The 19,234-nt window shown below is 50.0% G+C and overlaps 1 protein-coding gene across 1 annotated transcript in view; it reads left to right on the forward strand.

The window, feature by feature from the left end:
• The window catches only part of Col6a3 (collagen type VI alpha 3 chain), an 86,205-nt gene that overhangs the window by 37,598 nt on the left and 29,373 nt on the right, over nt 1–19,234 (forward strand). Inside the window, 13 exon segments of the mRNA XM_029558924.1 lie at nt 1,538–2,146; nt 3,934–4,539; nt 8,174–8,788; nt 10,223–10,822; nt 11,508–11,845; nt 12,702–12,780; nt 14,474–14,619; nt 16,566–16,658; nt 17,178–17,231; nt 18,133–18,204; nt 18,871–18,897; nt 19,017–19,061; nt 19,163–19,216. Coding sequence (XP_029414784.1) covers nt 1,538–2,146; nt 3,934–4,539; nt 8,174–8,788; nt 10,223–10,822; nt 11,508–11,845; nt 12,702–12,780; nt 14,474–14,619; nt 16,566–16,658; nt 17,178–17,231; nt 18,133–18,204; nt 18,871–18,897; nt 19,017–19,061; nt 19,163–19,216 — 3,338 coding nt within the window.

A 19,234-nucleotide genomic window follows, 5' to 3' on the forward strand; every position in this document is an offset into this window, starting at 1 on the left:
CTATCTATCTATCTATCTATCTATCTATCTATCTATCTATCTATCTATCTATCTATCTATCTATCTATCTATCTATCTATCTATCTATCTATCTATCTATCTATCTATCTATCTATCTATCTATCTATCTATCTATCTATCTATCTATCTATCTATCTATCTATCTATCTATCTATCTATCTATCTATCTATCTATCTATCTATCTATCTATCTATCTATCTATCTATCTATCTATCTATCTATCTATCTATCTATCTATCTATCTATCTATCTATCTATCTATCTATCTATCTATCTATCTATCTATATCTATCATCTATCTATCTATCTAGAGAGTATCTTACTATGTAACCCTGGCTGGCTTGGCCCTTACTATATAGACCAAGCTGGCCTAGAACTCACAGAGATCTGCCTGTCTCTGCCTCCCTGCCACTGCCTCCTGAGAGCTGGGATTAGAGGTGTATACCACCGGGCTCAGCCCTGAAATTTTGCTTAATGTGGGAAAGTTCTAGAACAAAAGGTCTGTCTGTGTTTGTGTGTTCATTTCCCATTGCTGCTACAACCCTTCACACTGCATATGTCATGGTTTGTAAGAAAATGCATTTGTTCCTGACAGATTTGGAGGTCAGGAATCGGGAGAGACCAGCCTCCCTGGGCTAAAGTCACAGTGTCAGCTGGGCAGGTTACCTTCTATCTAGATGGCCTGGGAGATGATCCATTTCCTTACTGTGATATGGCACCTTCTTGACCATAGCTATGCCGTGTTAAAGTTGAGGCTAACTCTAGTGTCTGAAATTATCAGGCAGTTGGCCCAGGGTATTGGAAACACATCAGCAGGACCCCAGTTGTCTTGGGACCAGGTCAGTGTGCCCTGGAGAGCACCGGCTAACTGAAGATCTATGACTGCTGTAGGTTATGCTTGGCTTGCTTCTGCAAAATAGTAATTTTTTAATATAATAGAAATTGTTAAGGGGGCTTTCCACTTGTAAGCTTGGGAACGTAAACATTTCATCCCTGGTTATGGCTCAGGGCTGCGCTTGAGTTTCAACACCCTTGTGTAGTTGCTGGCAAGCTAGTAAAAGACTTTCATTTGGCAAAACTCTGTCTGAGCGGTCTTCTCTGGTGAAGTTCCTCACATTTCGGATTCGCTGAGATCACCTGCATTTCGCTGCTCCTGGATCCTCCTCTACCTTCCAGGCATGCAGAGTGCTGCCCTCCCTTGTCCCTGACCTCTGTCCCCCCACCCCCTCTCTTTCTTTACTTTTCTCTCTCTGTCTCTCTCTTTGTCTGTTCTCTCTCTCTCCTTTCTCTTTATTGACTGACTCTTATAAGGACATTTGTAATGTAATGATCTTGGGCCCATGTGGGTGGTGCAGGATGCTCTCCATCTTCAAACCTTCACTTACTCTGCAAATCCATTTTCACAAATTCAAGGATTTGGAGTTGGCCTTTCCTGAGCAGCCGCCACCCCATCTGCCATAGTGGTGTGCTGCTGTCACCGCGGAGTCCCGTGTGAGTCACAGGTGTCTTCTTCAGTTTCAGGTGAAAAGGATGTGGTTTTTCTGATTGACGGCTCTGATGGTGTCCGGAGTGGCTTCCCCTTGCTGCAGGAGTTTATGCAGAGAGTGGTGGAGAGCCTGGACGTGGGTCCCGATCGGGTGCGTGTAGCCGTGGTGCAGTACAGTGACCGGACCAGGCCCGAGTTCTACCTGAATTCCCACATGGACCAGCAGGGTGTCATCAGTGCCATCCGTAGGCTGACGCTGCTGGGTGGATCAACCCCCAACACAGGAGCCGCACTGAACTTTGTGCTGAAGAGCATTCTGACTAGCTCCGCTGGGAGCAGGATGGCAGAAGGTGTCCCCCAGCTCCTGATCGTGCTCACGGCCGAGCGGTCGGGAGATGATGTGAGAGGCCCCTCGGTGGTCCTGAAGCAGGGTGGGGCGGTGCCTATTGGCATTGGCATTGGGAACGCCGACATCTCAGAGATGCAGACCATCTCCTTCATCCCGGACTTTGCCGTGGCCATCCCTACCTTCCGGGAGCTAGGCACCGTCCAGCAGGTCATCTCTGAGCGGGTGACCCAGCTTAGCCGCGAGGAGCTGAGCAGGTTGAAGCCGATTTTTCTGCCCTCACCCAGTCCAGGTGAGAGGATTTGTTAGGCACTTCCTTGTAATCCTCTTGGCTACTTGCTTAGCCTGTGCTGCAAACACATTTCCAATCTTGCTTCCTCCACCACGTAGACTGCATGAAAACTCGAGATGCTAAGTGGTGGTGCTAAGATTCATGTTCTTGGCCAAATTACAGCATCTAGGAGGGCATGCCTGTGGCTCAGATACAGTCTCTCAAAAGGAGGGTGAGCTTTGTTGAGTGTAAGTGGCCTCTGGAAACGGCAACTTTCTGCCACCAGGAGCCTGACCATAGGGCCTTGGCTCTGTTGAGGGGTGTCTGAAATATTTGCACCTAAGTGTGTGGGAAGGCCTTCTGGTTCTCATGAGCAGTAAGTCTGAACAAGGTCTGAGCCCTGGAATCTGGAAAGGGGAGAAGCTAAGATGCACTTACCAGTGGATGCTAGCCCAGGGCCACCGGGCACTCAGGCATGGTCGTCACAGGGCTGAAAGCAGAGGAGCTACATCCTCGTGGTCTCATGACATGAGAAGGGAAAATGGAGGACAGGTAGAGGTTGGGAAAGGAGGGCTGGAGTGTGCGTGTAAAAGAAAGTGAGGCAGGACGTGCACCCTGTGCATAGTGAGGGTGAGGTCAGAAGGGACCAGCTTCTCCTCTCTGGTGCTCAGAACAGAGTAGTTTTCCCTGCATACTTACATGGACTGTACTGTTTAAAAAGTTCACAACCATAGGCTTTTGGAAAAGCAATTCTCCCCCTACCCCTCTCCTCTCTCCCATCAACGGACACCAAAAGGGAAGGCGGCATTTCCAACCCCGCTTGACCACAGAAGTGTCTGTGATGATGGACCTCAAGGCCCCAGTGTTCCCATGCGTGCAGAGCATCTCCCCTGTGTTAAAGCCACATCTCCACTCCCACAGTGACTTGGCTCCTGGTCCCCTCATTCTCCCACACTTCAGAATAGCCATTTCCTCCTCTCCCTTCTTCCCATCCTGCATCCTTGCTTGCAGCTCTCCGCCCCTGGCTTCTTCGGGTCCTGCATCCTCCGCAGCTCTCTGCCTTTGGCTTGCTCTGAGTTGGAGACCCCGAGTCCCGCCTCCCTAAGAAATCACAAAGAAGTCAAAGAGCAGGTCTAGGGGTTCTGCTTGCTCCGTCTGTGATGGTGTCCAAACCTCAGCGCCATCTTGCTTCTCCAACGGCCTCTTCCGCCTCCTTGTCCCTGCTGGGTGCATCTCCAGCGCTTTGGTTGTCTCTGCTCCACCATCCATTCTCCACTGCCCCGCATGTGTTGTCTTCTTGTGATGAACATGTTGCTCATGGCAGCCCCCTAGGGCCGCCCTGTCCTCCAGCAGTGCCGCTCCTTTAGAAAGACTCATCTGCGCATTGTGCGGTGCCTGTCCTTCTGTCCGCTGTGAGACGCACCGACACACTGCTTACCCTTGCCCTTCCTCAGAAAGTGTTCTTGTCCAAGGCCCTGCCTCTGGGCAGAACCAGCGACTTGATTCTCACGCGCCATCTTACTCTCGCCATCACTGGCGAGCCCCTCCCGCAGCACCATGCCCATCTGGCGCAGGTGGATGGCGCCTTTAGGTCCGCCTCCCTCGGGCTCGCCCTTCCTCGTCCCTGCTGGTTCTTCCTCTTCTCTCTGACACGGAGAGTCTGAAACGCACAGGACGCGGGCCCTGGGCTGGTTCTTTAACCGCAGTGACGGTGGGAGGATCTCTGTCTCAGCAGCAGAGCCTCCGCGCCACCCCGGGAAGCGCCTGGGAGCCCTTGAAACCGAAGGCCGGTCCGGTCTCGCCCGCAGGTGCTGGTGACAAGAAGGACGTGGTGTTCCTCATCGATGGGTCCCTGAACGCCAGCCCCGAGTTCCAGCACATCCGCGCCCTGATCGAGAGGCTGGTGGAGCATCTGGACGTAGGCTTTGACACCACCCGCGTGGCCGTCATCCAGTTCGGCGAGGACCCCAAGATGGAGTTTCCCCTGAACGCGCACTTCAGCAGAGACGAGGTCCGGAGCGCCGTGCGCCGCCTGCGGCCCCAGGGCGGGCGGCAGGTCCGCGTGGGCACCGCGCTGGAGTACGTGCTGAGGAACATCTTCCGGAGGCCGCTGGGCAGCCGCGTGGAGGACGGCGTCCCGCAGTTCCTGGTCCTCCTGGCCTCCGGGAAGTCCGACGACGACGTGGACGACGCGGCCGTGGAGCTCAAGCAGTTCGGCGTGGCCCCCCTCACCGTGGCCAGGCACACGGACCGGGAGGAGCTGGGCAAGATCGCCCTGAGCCCCGAGTACGTGTTCTCGGTGAGCACCTTCAGGGAGCTGCCCGGACTGGAGCAGAAGCTGCTGACGCCCATCACCACCCTCAGCTCCCAGCAGATCCAGCAGATCCTGGCCGGCACCCGGTTCCCCCCTGCGGGTAAGAGCCCCGGGAGGGAGACTTTCAGCGCGTCCCCACGTTTTCTTACAAGTTTATGTTGTGGAATGAGCGCATTCCCCACGATCCCCCTTTTCTTACCGCCCACTCCCCTCTGTTCCCCTAGACAGCTCAGCTTCTGCTTCCATGTCCTTGACAAAATGTTTTATTTACCATTTCTGTTTTAATCGTATGCGTGTATTCCCTGCATGGATGTACGTGCGTCCTTCTCGCACAATGCACGCGGAACTCAGGGGAGGGTGTTGGAGCGCCTGGAACTGGAGTTAGGATGGTTGTGAGCTGCCACAGGGTGCCGGGAATCGGCCGGGATCCTCTGCGGGAGCAGCCGGTGCTCCTCACCACCGGACCATTTCTCCAGCCCGGCACTTTCAGTTCTTATATGCACACATGATTTTAAGTATCTACATAAAATTTAGAAGTCACGAATGTGACTTCTAATGTTTGTCTTTCTGAGGCTGGCTTAATTTGCTTAATGTAATGATCTCCAAGTGCATCCATTTTCCTGCAAAGGACACAACTTTTTCTTTACGGGTGAAAAAATTTCGACTGTGAATATAAACCACAATTTCTTGAGATTCCATTTTTGCATCAGCCACGGAGGCAAATACTGAGAAATAAGTGATAACAAATGCTGGTGAGGATGTGGACCAAAGGGACCCGCCCCACCACTGCTGGTGGGAATGTAAATTAGCTAGCCACTCTGAATGACAATGTGAAGGTTTCTCAAAAAACTGAAAATAGGTCTATCATGTGATCCAGTTATACCACTCCTGGGCATTTATTTGAAGGACTCCAGATCCACATATCAAAGAGATACTTGCACATCAATGTTTATGGCAACACTATTTACAGTGGTTGAGTTATGGAACCAACACATGTTCAACAACAGAGGAATGGATGAAGAGAATGTGGTACATATCCCACAGTATTTATCTTTTTGAGACAGGGTCTCCCTGTAGCCCCAGCTGGCCTGGAACTCGCTATGAAGACCAGGTTGGCCTAGATCTCACAGAGATCCTCCTGCCTCTGCCTCCTGAGTGCTAGGATTAAAGGAGTGCACCACCATGCCTGGCTCCCACAGTATTTTTGATATTAAAAATACCAGACTCAAAGCCATGCTACAGGTGATGAGCTAATTTACTGTAGAGGCGATGCTCCTGCCTTCAAGGAGCCAGTGCCCACCAGCCTGAGACCACCAGGTCACACCTGTGAGCAAAGCGGCTTTGCCCGTCAGTGTGGCACAGGGGCATGGGGCAGCTCAGTAAGAAGGAGGTGAAGGATGCTTGGGGTCTGAGCCTATAGCCTGTAATTCCCTGGACAGCTCAGGAAGGAACTTCTGCCTGGATTGGGTGCTCCACAAAAGCAGGGGTAATTCTGTAGTTGGCTTTTGTGATCAGTCTTATCTAGAAGGAGGAAGGCCTTCAGAAAGGCTGGAAAGCAACACCACCCCTCCTCTTCAGTAGACTAGGGAGGGCCTGTGGCGGTCCTTGTATCTTTCTTTGTGCTCAGATACGGTTACAGAGTGTTCCCATCGCTGTCTCACTCCTTCACAGTCAGGCCTGCCTGATGCTGACCTCTTGTGGGTTTGTGTTCACAGGAGCTCCAAGGCTGTGTTCTCGGCCTGCTCTCCAGTGGGGCCTGTTCTCCAGTGGGGCCTGCTCTCCAGTGGGGTCTGCTCTCCGGTGGGGTCTGCTCTCCGGTGGGGCCTGTTCTCCAGTGGGGTCTGCTCTCCGGTGGGGTCTGCTCTCCAGTGGGGCCTGCTCTCCAGTGGGGTCTGCTCTCCAGTGGGGCCTGCTCTTCTCTTTCTCAGTAAATGGCTCCATTCCATAAGCTACTCAACTTTCACTGTGTAGAGGTTCCCCTATAAAAGCCCAACATTGAGGCCAAATCTGCTCTCCGGTGGGGCCTGTTCTCCAGTGGGGCCTGTTCTCCAGTGGGGTCTGCTCTCCAGTGGGGCCTGCTCTCCAGTGGGGTCTGCTCTCCAGTGGGGCCTGCTCTCCAGTGGGGTCTGCTCTCCGGTGGGGCCTGCTCTTCTCTTTCTCAGTAAATGGCTCCATTCCATAAGCTACTCAACTTTCACTGTGTAGAGGTTCCCCTATAAAAGCCCAACATTGAGGCCAAAACCGGGTTGGACTTCATTGAGTAGCAACCTATTAGTTTAGTCTAAAGGCATCTGAGAAACATCTAGAGTTCTAACAGGAAAATGTGGTTCATCTATCCCAAGATATTTTGACTAATTTTAGACAAGTTGAATATCTTTTATTCAAAATGTTTGGGACTAAAATTGTTCTGGATTTTGGGTTTATTTCTATTTTGGAATATCTGCAGATTCATAATGAATTCCCATGGGGATGGAACCCAAACCTAGATGTGAAATCACTCATGTTTCTTAGAAACCTCATGCATGTTGTCCACGTGTAAGCTTATGCAATTAGAAAGAAAACTGTGTGGAGTGAGATTTCACAGCAAGGAGTTTCCCACTTGTAGCAAAATGTCAGTTTTCAGAAAGGTTTGAGTTTTGGGATATTTGGAATTCGGCAGTTTTGGATTATGGACGCTCAGTCTATAGTTACAAACCAACTCGTGAAGAAATGAAGAAAATAATGATAAACAAATATTGTATGAACTCTACAGATATGTGGTCAAAAGAAATACAAGGAAGCCAGTATGCGGGGAGAGTTAACATACAATATTGCATTATACATAATACAATATTGCATTATGGGAACCTTGCTCCCATGGGTGGAGTTGGGGCTGTGGCCAAATGATAACAGCTGACATCATCTGTCTCTCTATTTTCATACATCAAAGATGTTGACCCCAGTGATCTTGGTGCCAGGATCTCTTTCTGAATGCTCCTTTCTTTAAAATTGATAATGATCAGGCCACAAAGCCAAAAATGAAAATAAAGTTGATCTAGAGAATTAAAGTCTTGGAAAAGAAAATACTTGAAGAACTGGGAATTACCTTACTGAATCTTTGGTTTAAATGTGTGTGTGTATGTGTGTGTGTGTGTGTGTGTGTGTGTGTGTGTGTATGTGTGTGTATGAATGGGTGCACACCTGCTGTGGAATGTGTGAGGTCGACTCTCAGGAGTCTGTTCTCTCCTTCTACTGTGGTCTGGGGACTGAACTCAGGTTGTCAGGCATGCATAGTAAGTACTTTTACCTGCCAAGCCGTCTTACTACCCTAGAAAACCCAATTTTTAAAAATTTCTTTTTATTTTTTATTTATTTTTATTATATGTGTATGCCTGTATTGCCCGTGTGTAGGTAAGTGCACCCATGTCGTACAATGCCTGTGGAGGACAGAGGAGGCTGTCGGATCCCTTGGAACTGGAGTACGGACAGGTGTTAGCTGCCATGTGGGTGCTGGGATTCGAACGTGGGTCTTCTGCAAGAACAGCCAGTGTTCTTAACTGCTGAGCCATCTCTCCAGCCCTGAAAACCGAGCTTTCAATGAGTATGATTCCCAAACCCAAGAGATAATGCCCAGATTGGGTTAATGCCCAGATTGGGTTATAACTTCAGTGTTGGTCCAGAAGCAACAGTGGTAGATCCCCCCCCGCCCCGGTGGCCTGCGTGGACTGACCTTCCTCTTTTTCTTCTTTCTGCAGTGGCTGAGAGTGATGCGGCTGACATTGTCTTTCTGATCGACAGCTCTGATAGCATTAGGCCTGATGGCATTGCTCATATTCGGGACTTTGTCAGCAAGATTGTTCGCAGACTCAACATCGGCCCCAGTAAAGTGAGGATTGGGGTTGTGCAGTTCAGCAATGAGGTCTTCCCTGAATTCTACCTGAAGACCCACAAGTCTCAGGCCCCTGTACTTGAAGCCATACGGCGTCTGAGGTTCAGAGGAGGGTCCCCCCTCAACACTGGCAAAGCTCTGGAGTTTGTGGCAAAAAACCTCTTTGTAAAGTCTGCTGGGAGCCGGATAGAAGATGGGGTGCCTCAACACCTGGTCTTATTTCTGGGTGGAAAGTCTCAGGATGACATTTCTAGGTATGCCCAGATCATAAGTTCCTCAGGGATAGCAAGTTTAGGAATTGGAGACCGTAACATCGACAGGACGGAGTTGCAGACCATCACCAACAACCCCAGACTGGTCTTCACGGTGCGAGAATTCCGAGACCTGCCCAACATAGAGGAGAGGGTCATGATCTCATTTGGATCCCCTGGGGCTACTCCTGCGCCTTCAGGAGTAGACAGACCTTCTCCTTCCCAGCCAGGTACAGGCTTTGTGATGCGTGACTGCAGTGTTGTGCCGACTGTTTTAATGGAAACGAAAGCTAGTTTTCTTTGTAGTAATTTTCTTCTCTCAGGCTTATTTATGTGGATATTAAATATTAGAAAAATAGTTCAGTTCAAGTTGTAGAGAGAACTATACCCCCAAAGCACATGGTGATCAGTCCTCCATCTCTCTTGAGGTTAACTGTAAGCCTACTGACAGTTTTTTTTAAAACTGACAGGTTTTAAAAAATATTTTATTTATTATTTTTATGTGTATGCATGTATTGCCTGAATGTAGGTAAGTGTACCTGTGTCGTGGAATGCCCGTGGAGGTCAGAAGAGGCCATCGGATCCCCTGTAACTGGAGTTATGGATAGTTGTTAGCTGCTATGTGGGTACTGGGATTCGAACCTGGGTCTTCTGCAAGAACAGTGTTCTTAACCGCTGAGCCGTCTCTCCAGCCCCCTCCCCACTGATGGGTTTTATATAGATATATCAAGGCATCACACTCACTGACTCACTGATTGGAGTCTGCCAGTCTGTGCCCCACAGGACATGACTTTGAAGTCAGGTCATTCCCAGTGGTAGGTGGCCCACTGTGGTCTGGACTGCCGTGGTTGTCAGGACTGTCCATTTGCAACCTCCTCCCCATGCCCCAGGTTCTCACCCATGGGGCTGCCATGAGCAAACTGAACTCCTCTGTACCCTTTCGCCTCCCTCGCCCTCCCTGGTGATGGCCATGCAGACCTTCAACACTCTCAGCAGGACTGGTGTTCCTGAGGGATCCATGTTGCGAGTTTTCTCTTTCACAGCCTCCTTCTGAGCTGATTGGGGCACATCCCACGTCCCTCATGCTGTCTCCGATTTTCCCTCCTTTTTGGTCTGGTCTCATTAGTTGACTAGAACCAAGAAATTTTTCTCACATGTCACTGGATTTCAGCAGGTTCACAGAAAGCTCTCAGACTGTTCCTAAATTGTGTGAGTCTGCTTCCGATTTCACTCTGTCTCCCAGCCCTTCCTTCCCGTGCCCTAATGCGTCGCTCCCGCTCCTGCTGGCTTTTACTTTGACCAGCAGGATAAGGGCTAGTGACACTTCTGAGATATCTGAGACTAGAGCCAATTTCTGGCCCCTGTTGAACTCCCAGCATGATGGTGGCTTGTGGTTGACTTCACAGGGTACCAGGACTGGTTTGCTGAGTTCTCAAGTCTCCTTTCCTTTTTGTTTGGATGATTTATTATGTATCTCTCAGCTTTCAGTGTGATGCCTGGAGGATGGAACTAGAGAAGTGTGGGATAGAGTGAAGGCTTTCCTTATGAATGAATTAGTAAAAATATTAAGTACTTTAGTTTTCAATTTTGACTCGCACTGTGTATATTCATTCTCTGAGTTTGGAGACCCAATCTCTCCTCCTCTTCCTTGTGATGGCTTGTAGAGAAGAAGAAGGCAGACATTGTGTTCCTGTTGGACGGTTCCATCAATTTCAGGAGGGACAGTTTCCAGGAAGTGCTCCGTTTCGCCTCTGAAATTGTGGACACGGTCTATGAAGATGGTGACTCCATTCGAGTGGGGTTGGTTCAGTATAACTCAGACCCCACGGATGAATTCTTCCTGAGGGACTTTTCTACCAAGAGGCAGATTATTGACGCCATCAACAAAGTGGTGTACAAAGGAGGGAGGCATGCCAACACCAGGGTGGGCATCGAGCACCTGCGGCTGAATCACTTTGTGCCTGAGGCGGGTAGCCGCCTGGATGAAAGGGTCCCTCAGATCGCCTTTGTGATCACGGGTGGGAAGTCTGTGGAGGATGCTCAGGATGTGAGCCTGGCCCTCACCCAGAAAGGTGTCAAGGTGTTTGCTGTTGGCGTGAGGAACATCGACTCTGAAGAGGTGGGGAAGATCGCGTCCAACAGTGCCACGGCGTTCCGGGTGGGCAACGTGCAGGAGCTGTCGGAGCTGAGTGAGACGGTTCTGGAGACGCTACACGATGCAATGCACGAAACCCTCTGCCCTGGCGTGACAGATGTTTCCAAAGGTAAGTGCAGGCCTCCGCTCCTTCCCGGCCCAGGCTGTGAGTGCTCTTCATGATGCCCTAAGGGGAACACTAAGAGGGTCCCTTAGGCTTGTGGCTGCTTCAGATCTTTGTTTATGTCCATGTGGGCTGCTCCCCGGTGCTAACCTAACCGCTGCGGTAGAAGGTTATTCCTGGGTAAGGACAGAAGTCTTTCCGCTTTACTTTTCCCCTGATAGTCCTATGATAGTTCAGACCTATTCCTCTTGTCTAAACAGTTTTTTGAGACATGATCTGCTGTGGCGCTTAGGCTGGCTTGGAACCTATGATCCATCTGCATCAACCTTGCTTCTTGCGATTTTATGTTTATTGCTTGAGGGGAGAACATTTGTGTTATAAAATACCTTTAATTTAAAACACAAATTCAAGATGTACTTAAATACTAAATGTCTGTTATTTTGCCAAAATGATTACCACCTCCAAAAAAGCAAACATGTATTATAATGGCCCATGGTTTTGACTCCTAACAGCAGCCCCATCCTCCCCAAGAGGGAGGTAGGCCTAATTACTTCTCAGAGCTCACACACGGAAGATCTCTTTTTCTCTTGAGCAGGATGCCATGGCCCACATCCCAGGGCCTGTCACTGGTAAGGAGAATTCTCCTGGTAACCTTGGTTTGACTCTCATCACCTGCATTTCTTCTTGCCAGCATGTAATCTGGACGTGATCCTAGGGTTTGATGGATCGAGAGGCCAGAATGTATTTGAGACCCAGAAGGGCCTGGAGTCCAAGGTGGGCGACATCCTGGACAGAATCAGCCAGATGCAAAGAATCAGCTGTAGTGGCAATCAGCTGCCCACCGTGAGAGTGTCAGTGGTGGCCAACACACCCTCAGGGCCGGTGGAAGCCTTTGACTTTGCCGAGTACCGGTCAGAGCTCTTTGAAAAGTTCCGCAACATGCGCACGCAGCACCCATATGTCCTCACGGCTGACACGCTAAAGCTCTACCAGAACAAGTTCAGGCAGTCCTTGCCTGACAGTGTGAAGGTGAGCAGGCCAGGGTCCGGAGCTCCCTGTGCAGTGGCCAGAGCCCTAGGGAGCAGGAGTTTGGCAGTATCTCTGTCTTAAGTCACTGTCATGCACCTAGCACAGAATGTGGAATGGGGTTGTTTGCGCCCTTGAGGGAAGAGTTCCTCACTTTTCAAGTGACTATAACATCATGAGCTACCTCTCTCCTCTTACCAGCCTTACTTTAGGCCGAAAAACATCTTGGAAATTAGTAATTAAACTTGAAAGAGGTGGCTTTGTGATGAATTCATGTTTAATTATAGTCCTGTTAAATAAGATGTTGGCTTATATTTTCTCTCTGTACACACACACACACACACACACACACACACACACACACACACACATATGCACACATGCTGGTAGGCATTTGCTAAAGCTATCAAACAAAATACTGCAGGCACAGCAGCTTACATCACAGGAATCTGTTTCTCACAGCTCAGGAGGCTGGAAGCCCAATGTTAAGAGACAGGCAGGGCTGGTTTGCTCTGAGGCCTCTCTCCTTGACTTTCAAATGGTGACCTTCTCTCTGGGCCTCATATGGTCATCCCTCAAGCTCCTTTCATATGAAGATACTAGCAGTCGATTAGCTTAGGGGTCACCTAGGAACAGCATGAGACAAACCTCTACTATTGGCACTGTTGCTTGCTGTTCTTATCCAGTCAGAGGCTAATGCTTCTTTGCCACACACACATTGCACAGTGCCCCGGCCCTTCAGCCTTCCCAACTGTAAAGTGAAGAGTCCGATCCGGCCGTGACCCCTCCGCTCCCTTCCAGCCATCGGAGCTGCTCCCTGGCAGCCTGGGTGGGCCTTGACTCTCCTTTTTGCTTGCAGGTGGTAGTCCACTTCACAGACGGAGCGGATGGGGATCTGGCTGCCTTACACGGAGCATCTGAGGAACTCAGGCAAGCAGGTAGATTCTGGGCTTCCTGAGTGTGGGAAGTAGGACCAGTGTGGCAGTCTTGCTGCTGTACTGAGAGAAAACGCTGACAGAAGTCCTGGGGCAAGGGCTGTGGGAGGCGCTTCCCTGCATTTTGGCCCTTCATTGTCTGCTTGGGCTGTGAAATGAGGCTGCTGAGGTTCCTTCTGAAGCAGGGCAGTTTTAAATATTTTATTTATTTATTTACAGTGTATTGCCTTCATGTATGTAAGTGCACCTGTGTTGTGCAATGCCCTTGGAGGTCAGAAGGGAGTGTTGGATCCCCTAAAGCTGGAGTTAGGATGGTGGTTAGCTGCCATGTAGGTGCTGGGATTCGAACCCAGGTCCTCTGTAAGAGCAGTCAGTGCTCTTAACTGCTGAGCCATCTGCCCCCCCCCCCCCCCCCCCGCCAGGACAATTTTAATACCAAGTCCTGGCCCAGGTTGGCAGGTTCAAAGACATGTTCACCCAGTAGCACATGTGGAAGACACAAAGCTTTTTTGTGAAAGAGACTAAATAGTGGTTATTTCAACTTTACCGTAGATCCTAGGAGTGGATGAGCTGAATGGAAATCCATTGTTACCCCTTCATTTCACACCTCAACATGTACACATTTAAATTAATATAACATAATAAACATTAATTGCTTGAATTATTATACACATAGCTATATCAATCATGTAAGCACATTCACCAAGAGTACTTACAACACGGCTGGGTGGGCAGCTGTGCCTGTGGTCAGATGAGCACTGCTTAGCGAGGTGGTAGAGCTTTCAAAACGCGGAGGCCAAAGCGGGGGCTTAAGAAGAAGTTAAGGAAACGCAACTTATTTCAGCACTTTACTGCTTATTTATTTAGTGTGTGTATGTGTGCCTGCATGAGTTTCTGTGCAGCACGTGAGGGCAGGCACCCTTGGAGGCCAGAAGAGGGCGTCGTATTCCTTAGAGCTGGAGTTACAGTCAGTTATAAGCTGCCCAGTTACGGGTGCTGGGAGCCAAACCTGTGTCCTCTGCAAGAACAGCAAGCGCTCTTAACACCGAGCCATCTCTCTAGCCCCATCTAGGCCTATTCTATTTATGAGCTTATTATTTTTTTAGAAGTGGGGATGACACTGCTGTGACCTGAATGAATGTGTTGATACTTCGGTCGTCCCCACAGCACACCTGGTCTGTAGGGACTGAGTTAATAGACCTGTGTGTGATGTGCCTCAGGCACTCCGGTTGCCAGCAGGAGTGCAGTGTTTCAACTCCAGAGAAGCAAGCCAGTTTGATTAGACATGTTTAGTGAAAAGCAAATTTATCTTGAAGTTTTCTTTAAAAATGGGAGGAGATCTTGGGGATATAGCTCAGTGGTAAAAAATGTGCTTACCATGCATGTGGCCCTGGGTTTCATCCCCAGCACCACCAAAAAAGCAAACAATCTGGGCCAGCAAGATGGTTCAGCAGGTAAAGGTGCCTACCGCCAAGCCTGATGACCCAAGTTCAATCCCCAGGACCAACATGGTAGAAGGTAGAGAACCAACTCCCTCAAGTCGACCTCTGACCTCCACATGAGCATGTGGCTAGTAAATACACACGTATAAAAGAAATAAATGTATATTAAACAAAACCAAACCCAAGTCAGGAAAAGTGACATTCGGGCTCTGGAGTGTCTAGGTGATGCATATGAAATGTTTCTTTCTTTGCAGGTGTCCAAGCCCTCATCCTGGTGGGCCTTGAGCATGTGAACAACTTGGAGCAGTTAACGCAGCTGGAGTTTGGGCGGGGATTCATGTACAGCAGACCCCTGAGGCTTAACTTGCTGGACTTAGATTATGAGCTAGCAGAACAGCTTGTAAGTTGTTTGTTTTTAAGATTTTTACACACAAATAAATTTAGGTTTTTGGCATCTCAAGACAATGAAGCCAAATATATCTTGGTGGCCTGATGATGGGCAAAAGTGTCTGGGTGTGGGATTGAATTACTTTAATTCCCTTGGGACTTGTTTTATCACCATGACAGGTTTGAGTCCCAGAAACGGAGACACGGCGAACTGGACAGCGGTCTGCAGACACCGGCTGCAGCCTCGGGCTGTGCCCTGCATATGTACTTTTAATGTCTTTTCATTTACAGGATTGCTTGGAACACAAAACCCGGAGACTGACCCATCTCCAGACAGGGAATGGCAGCTACTACATCTGAGGGTTTATATGATTAAAACAGAGATAAGCAGGAAAGGAAAGACTAAGGCCACTCCTGATTGGAGGGCTCTTCCCATAAGACCACTCCTGATTGGAAGGCTGTTCTCATGGTCTACTCTTCCGGGTTCTTCTCTCAGTGGGAGTAGTTGCCTTCTGGGCTGGGAGGCAGGATCTAGGCGGTGAGCTCAGAGTTCCTCAGAGTGACTGAGAAAAGCAACCCCCTTAGTTGGGATGGACCTACTCGTTCCCTTTCTCGTCCCCACCTTCTTCCAGGAGGGGAGGATCATCATGTGTTTATTGGGTAGAAGAAGCTTGAATCAGCTGACAGGCCTGATACACGGGAGAAAGTGAAAGCTCTAGGAAGCTCCATGCAAGAAAGAGCGTTAGTTCAGCAGATGGAAATGTGTTTGGGACGTTCAGCTGGCCACATACAGTCAGGGGCTGGGAAAGGACTGCTGGGGTGGCAGGTGGCTTTAGAGGCATTGGTGACACACAGTCTTGTTGGTTTGACTCTGAGGTGGGGTCCCCTCATGCTGCCCACCCCACTGCAGTTCCAGGACGCCTTGCAGACAGGTGCTGGTTTCAGTGACTCTGACCATGGTACCGAGGAAGGCAAGCCGTGGGGCTATAGCTTGGAACCATCTTTAATCTAATCAGTTGCAATGTGTTAGGTTTTACATTGAAGGTTAGTACACATGGAGTTATGCTGAAAATGTGGAACTTGAATGTCTGTGTTGGAACTTCTAGAAACAAAGCCCAATCTAGGACATCGTGGATGAGGTTTATTGTAGTTGTTAAATTTAGAAGGGCAGAAAAAGAAAGGAGTTTAAAGTTTAGGAATAAGAGTCAAAGGCAGACCTGCCACAGGCACGGAATGTGCTCCTTCATTCAAGGAGCACTGGGAAGGGCTGAAGCTGTGTGAGGAGAACAGGCTTCAGCCCCAAGGGAGGGGCAGTTTCCACTTACGTAGGAATTCTACTGCAAGGGCTGACTCTGTACCAGGGTCTGGCATCCTTGAGCGTCTCTCTCCCACGATATTTTCTCAGGCAGATGAGTTATCTATAACACTAAGGACTCAGGTGGGCTCCACAGCGTCTCCCCCAGTCCAGGGAGCGACCAGTTGGTAAGGCCTGAGCAAGGCCAGGCTGCCGGTTTAGGGCCAGTTAGCCACTTTAAGGGATTTAAGACTTTCTTGAACGAGGCTTGTGACTCTTCTGCAGTTCACAGGTTCTATTGGTAGTTGGCTTCTCTTTTCTCTTCCATGGATGACTTTTTTTTTTTTTTTTTTGGTCTTTTTGAGACAGGGTCTTCCTGTAGTAGGGCTGGCCTGGACCTCACTATGTAGAACAGGCTGGCCTTGAACTCACAGAACTCCACCTGCCTCTGCCTCCCGAGTGCTGGGATTAAAGGTGTGGACCACCATGCCTTGCTTCCATGGATGGCTTTTGACTGCCGAGAGTTGAGCCCTCAGCCAGGGCCGACCTTTAAGAGAATGGGACCTGGTGACTGTGTCTCCCTAGAGCAGCCGATTGTGACTGATATAAGCATATTAATGTTTTTTCTGGTGCGCATTCTTGATATTTATCTTTTTTTTTTGTAGGACAACATTGCCGAGAAAGCTTGCTGTGGGGTTCCCTGCAAGTGTTCTGGAGAGAGGGGAGACCGAGGGCCCCTTGGCAGCATTGGGCCAAAGGTATGGCTGCCGTTCTGAGATCTCATACCTGAGGCTAGACTGAAGGATCCAACACTGCTTTTCCTGAATGACTTCTTCAATACCATGGCGTAGAGGTGGGAGGGGGCTCTGGCCATATGGTCATACCTGGGCTCCAGGGTGCAGACTTCTGAGCTGCATCTCTAGATGTGTTTCACTGGTGGTGCATGAAGCCCAAGCATCTACCACACTCCCCTCCTCCATGGGATGAGAATCTGCTGTTTAATAGACGGGTTCGCCATTTTACAAAGCAATGTGAAAATCCTTGTAAGCCACTGACTGCAGATCAGCGGGGTCCTTAGCTTTTGCCTTGAAGGAGGAAACCCATCAGCTCTCCAAGTAGAAATAATAATTATTGAAATAATGAGTGGCCGACGCTGCTTAGTGCTGGGGGACAACTGTAACCATGGTGAGCTTTAGCACAGCTCTGTCAAATGAAGGGACTGCAAGGTGCGCCACGCAGAGCACAGGTGACACGGGAACTCGTTTGCTTTGTTTCAGGGTATCTCTGGGGAAGATGGCTACCGAGGGTACCCTGGCGATGAAGGTGGACCCGTAAGTAAAGGCTGCCTTGCCCCTCAAGTTCTTACCCACGTCCATTTTTCTCACATGGGGATTGAATTGTGGAGGTTGTAACCTGTCCAGTTGCCATTGGCTTTCTTGTTAGGAGAAAAAAGTATTTTCTAACTTCCTTAAGCACTCTCCTCACACGTTTATGCTATGGAAAATTATGAGGTTCTTTGAGTATGACAGCTACTTGTGGCTGCACACAAAGACTTGGCCTGTTTCAAAGTAGAGGAGAGTTAGACAGCAGGCTACCCAGTATGGTATGTCCAGTGTTCTCTATGAACATATATGAACAGAAACTGGGTGGTGGTGGGCATCTGCAATCCCAACGCTTGAGAGGCTAGGGCAGGAGGATCGCAAATTCGAGACCAGCCTGGGCTCTGCAGTGAGTTTGAGGTCAACCTGAGCCATTATGCAGCAACACTCTGGCAAGTCTGAGAGGCTTTGAGATCCTAGAACAAGGTCAGCTCTGGGGTAGGGGATGAGGGGGTTCCTGGGGGAGTAGGTGAGATCTTCAGGTGTCCAGCCTAGATGGGGGTATCAGAGCTGAACCTGTGCCCATGGGACAGCTGTAACCATGGTCTTATTGAGGAGTGATCAGGGAGATGGAACTTGTATGGGGTCTAGTACCTACACACTGGGTACCTGGGCCACCCATCCTCAGCCTGCCAGACAGCGCCATGGGTGCTAAGACCAACCCAGAGCCCGTTTCCTCCACAGACACATGGGTTCTTTCCTGGTCAGAAGCCAGTGTACTGAGTGTCTTGGCACATGTGGCCGGGTCACAGTGAAGTCTTCCTTCTGCTGCATGCCATTCCTTGTGAGGCAGAGCTGACAGAGATGCAGGACCAGGGGCTCCAGCTTGTGCAATGCCTTTGCTTTTCAACAGGGTGAGCGAGGTCCACCCGGTGTGAACGGCACACAAGGCTTCCAGGGATGTCCAGGCCAGAGAGGAGTCAAGGTACAGTATGGAGTTGGGGTGTCGGGGAGTGAGGGCTCTGCATGCAGGGGTGACACCGCTTCTCCAAGCGTCCTGGGGAGGGACGATGGCAGGTCGGGGTCCTCCATTCTCAGTGCCCAGCGTCCAGGCCCTCTCTTTGAAAGTGGTTGCACATTGGGTGGGTCAGGAGCTCAGAGCACAAGCCACAGCTGGAAGGGAGCCCAGGTGGAGAAATAGTTTCCTATGGAAACATCTAGCAATCAGGAGCCAGTCATGAGGGTGCAGCAGGCTGGCTGGGCCAGGCCACCTGGAACTCTGGGCCCTGGGAGGAGCCAGGGAGGAAGGAGCAAAAATGAACTGCGTGGTGATTCCAGGGTCTGGCTGTTTGCTGACATTGAGGGCAGAAGTGGAGGGAAGGGCTGGCATACTGCAAGGCTGACCTTTGGTCTTTGAAGTCACCTTTCCTGTCCAGGGAGCTAGACCACCCCTGTTCAGCTCCAGGCAGATTTACTTTCTGACCCTCACATGGTGGTGGTTGGGGGGGTGGGGAGGGAGCCAAAGAGATGCGTATCTAGCAGCAAGTCTTCAGACATTGGGCATTCAGATGGGGGTGATGGCACCCCTTGGCTTCTGTCCTGAGAGACTGGCCCTGTGTAGCTCACGTTTCCCTTGTCTCTCACCTTCCAGGGATCGCGAGGTTTCCCAGGAGAGAAGGTATACAAGCTTTTTTTCCTTTTCATTTTAAATTGAAAACTCACCTGGAGCTTTTCACTTTCCTTTTTCAAGACCATTAATGTTAACTCCGCTCACTCTGTCTGCCTCGTTCCCCTCAGGGTGAATTGGGAGAAATCGGCTTGGATGGTCTGGATGGTGAAGAGGTAAGTGACTTGTATTCCAAGGTGCTGAGGTCCCAGCTGCTGATAGATGCGTCTGTGGGAACAGTGAGATCCCAGCATGACCAATTTCCTTGTCTTCACAGGGAGACAAGGGGTTGCCCGGTTCTTCTGGGGAGAAGGGGAATCCCGGAAGGAGGGTAGGTGTGCTCTTGCCT

The sequence above is a fragment of the Nannospalax galili genome, unplaced genomic scaffold (genome assembly GCF_000622305.1).
Source record: "Nannospalax galili isolate Female #2095 unplaced genomic scaffold, S.galili_v1.0 scaffold149, whole genome shotgun sequence".
NCBI classification, from domain to species: Eukaryota; Metazoa; Chordata; class Mammalia; order Rodentia; family Spalacidae; genus Nannospalax; species Nannospalax galili.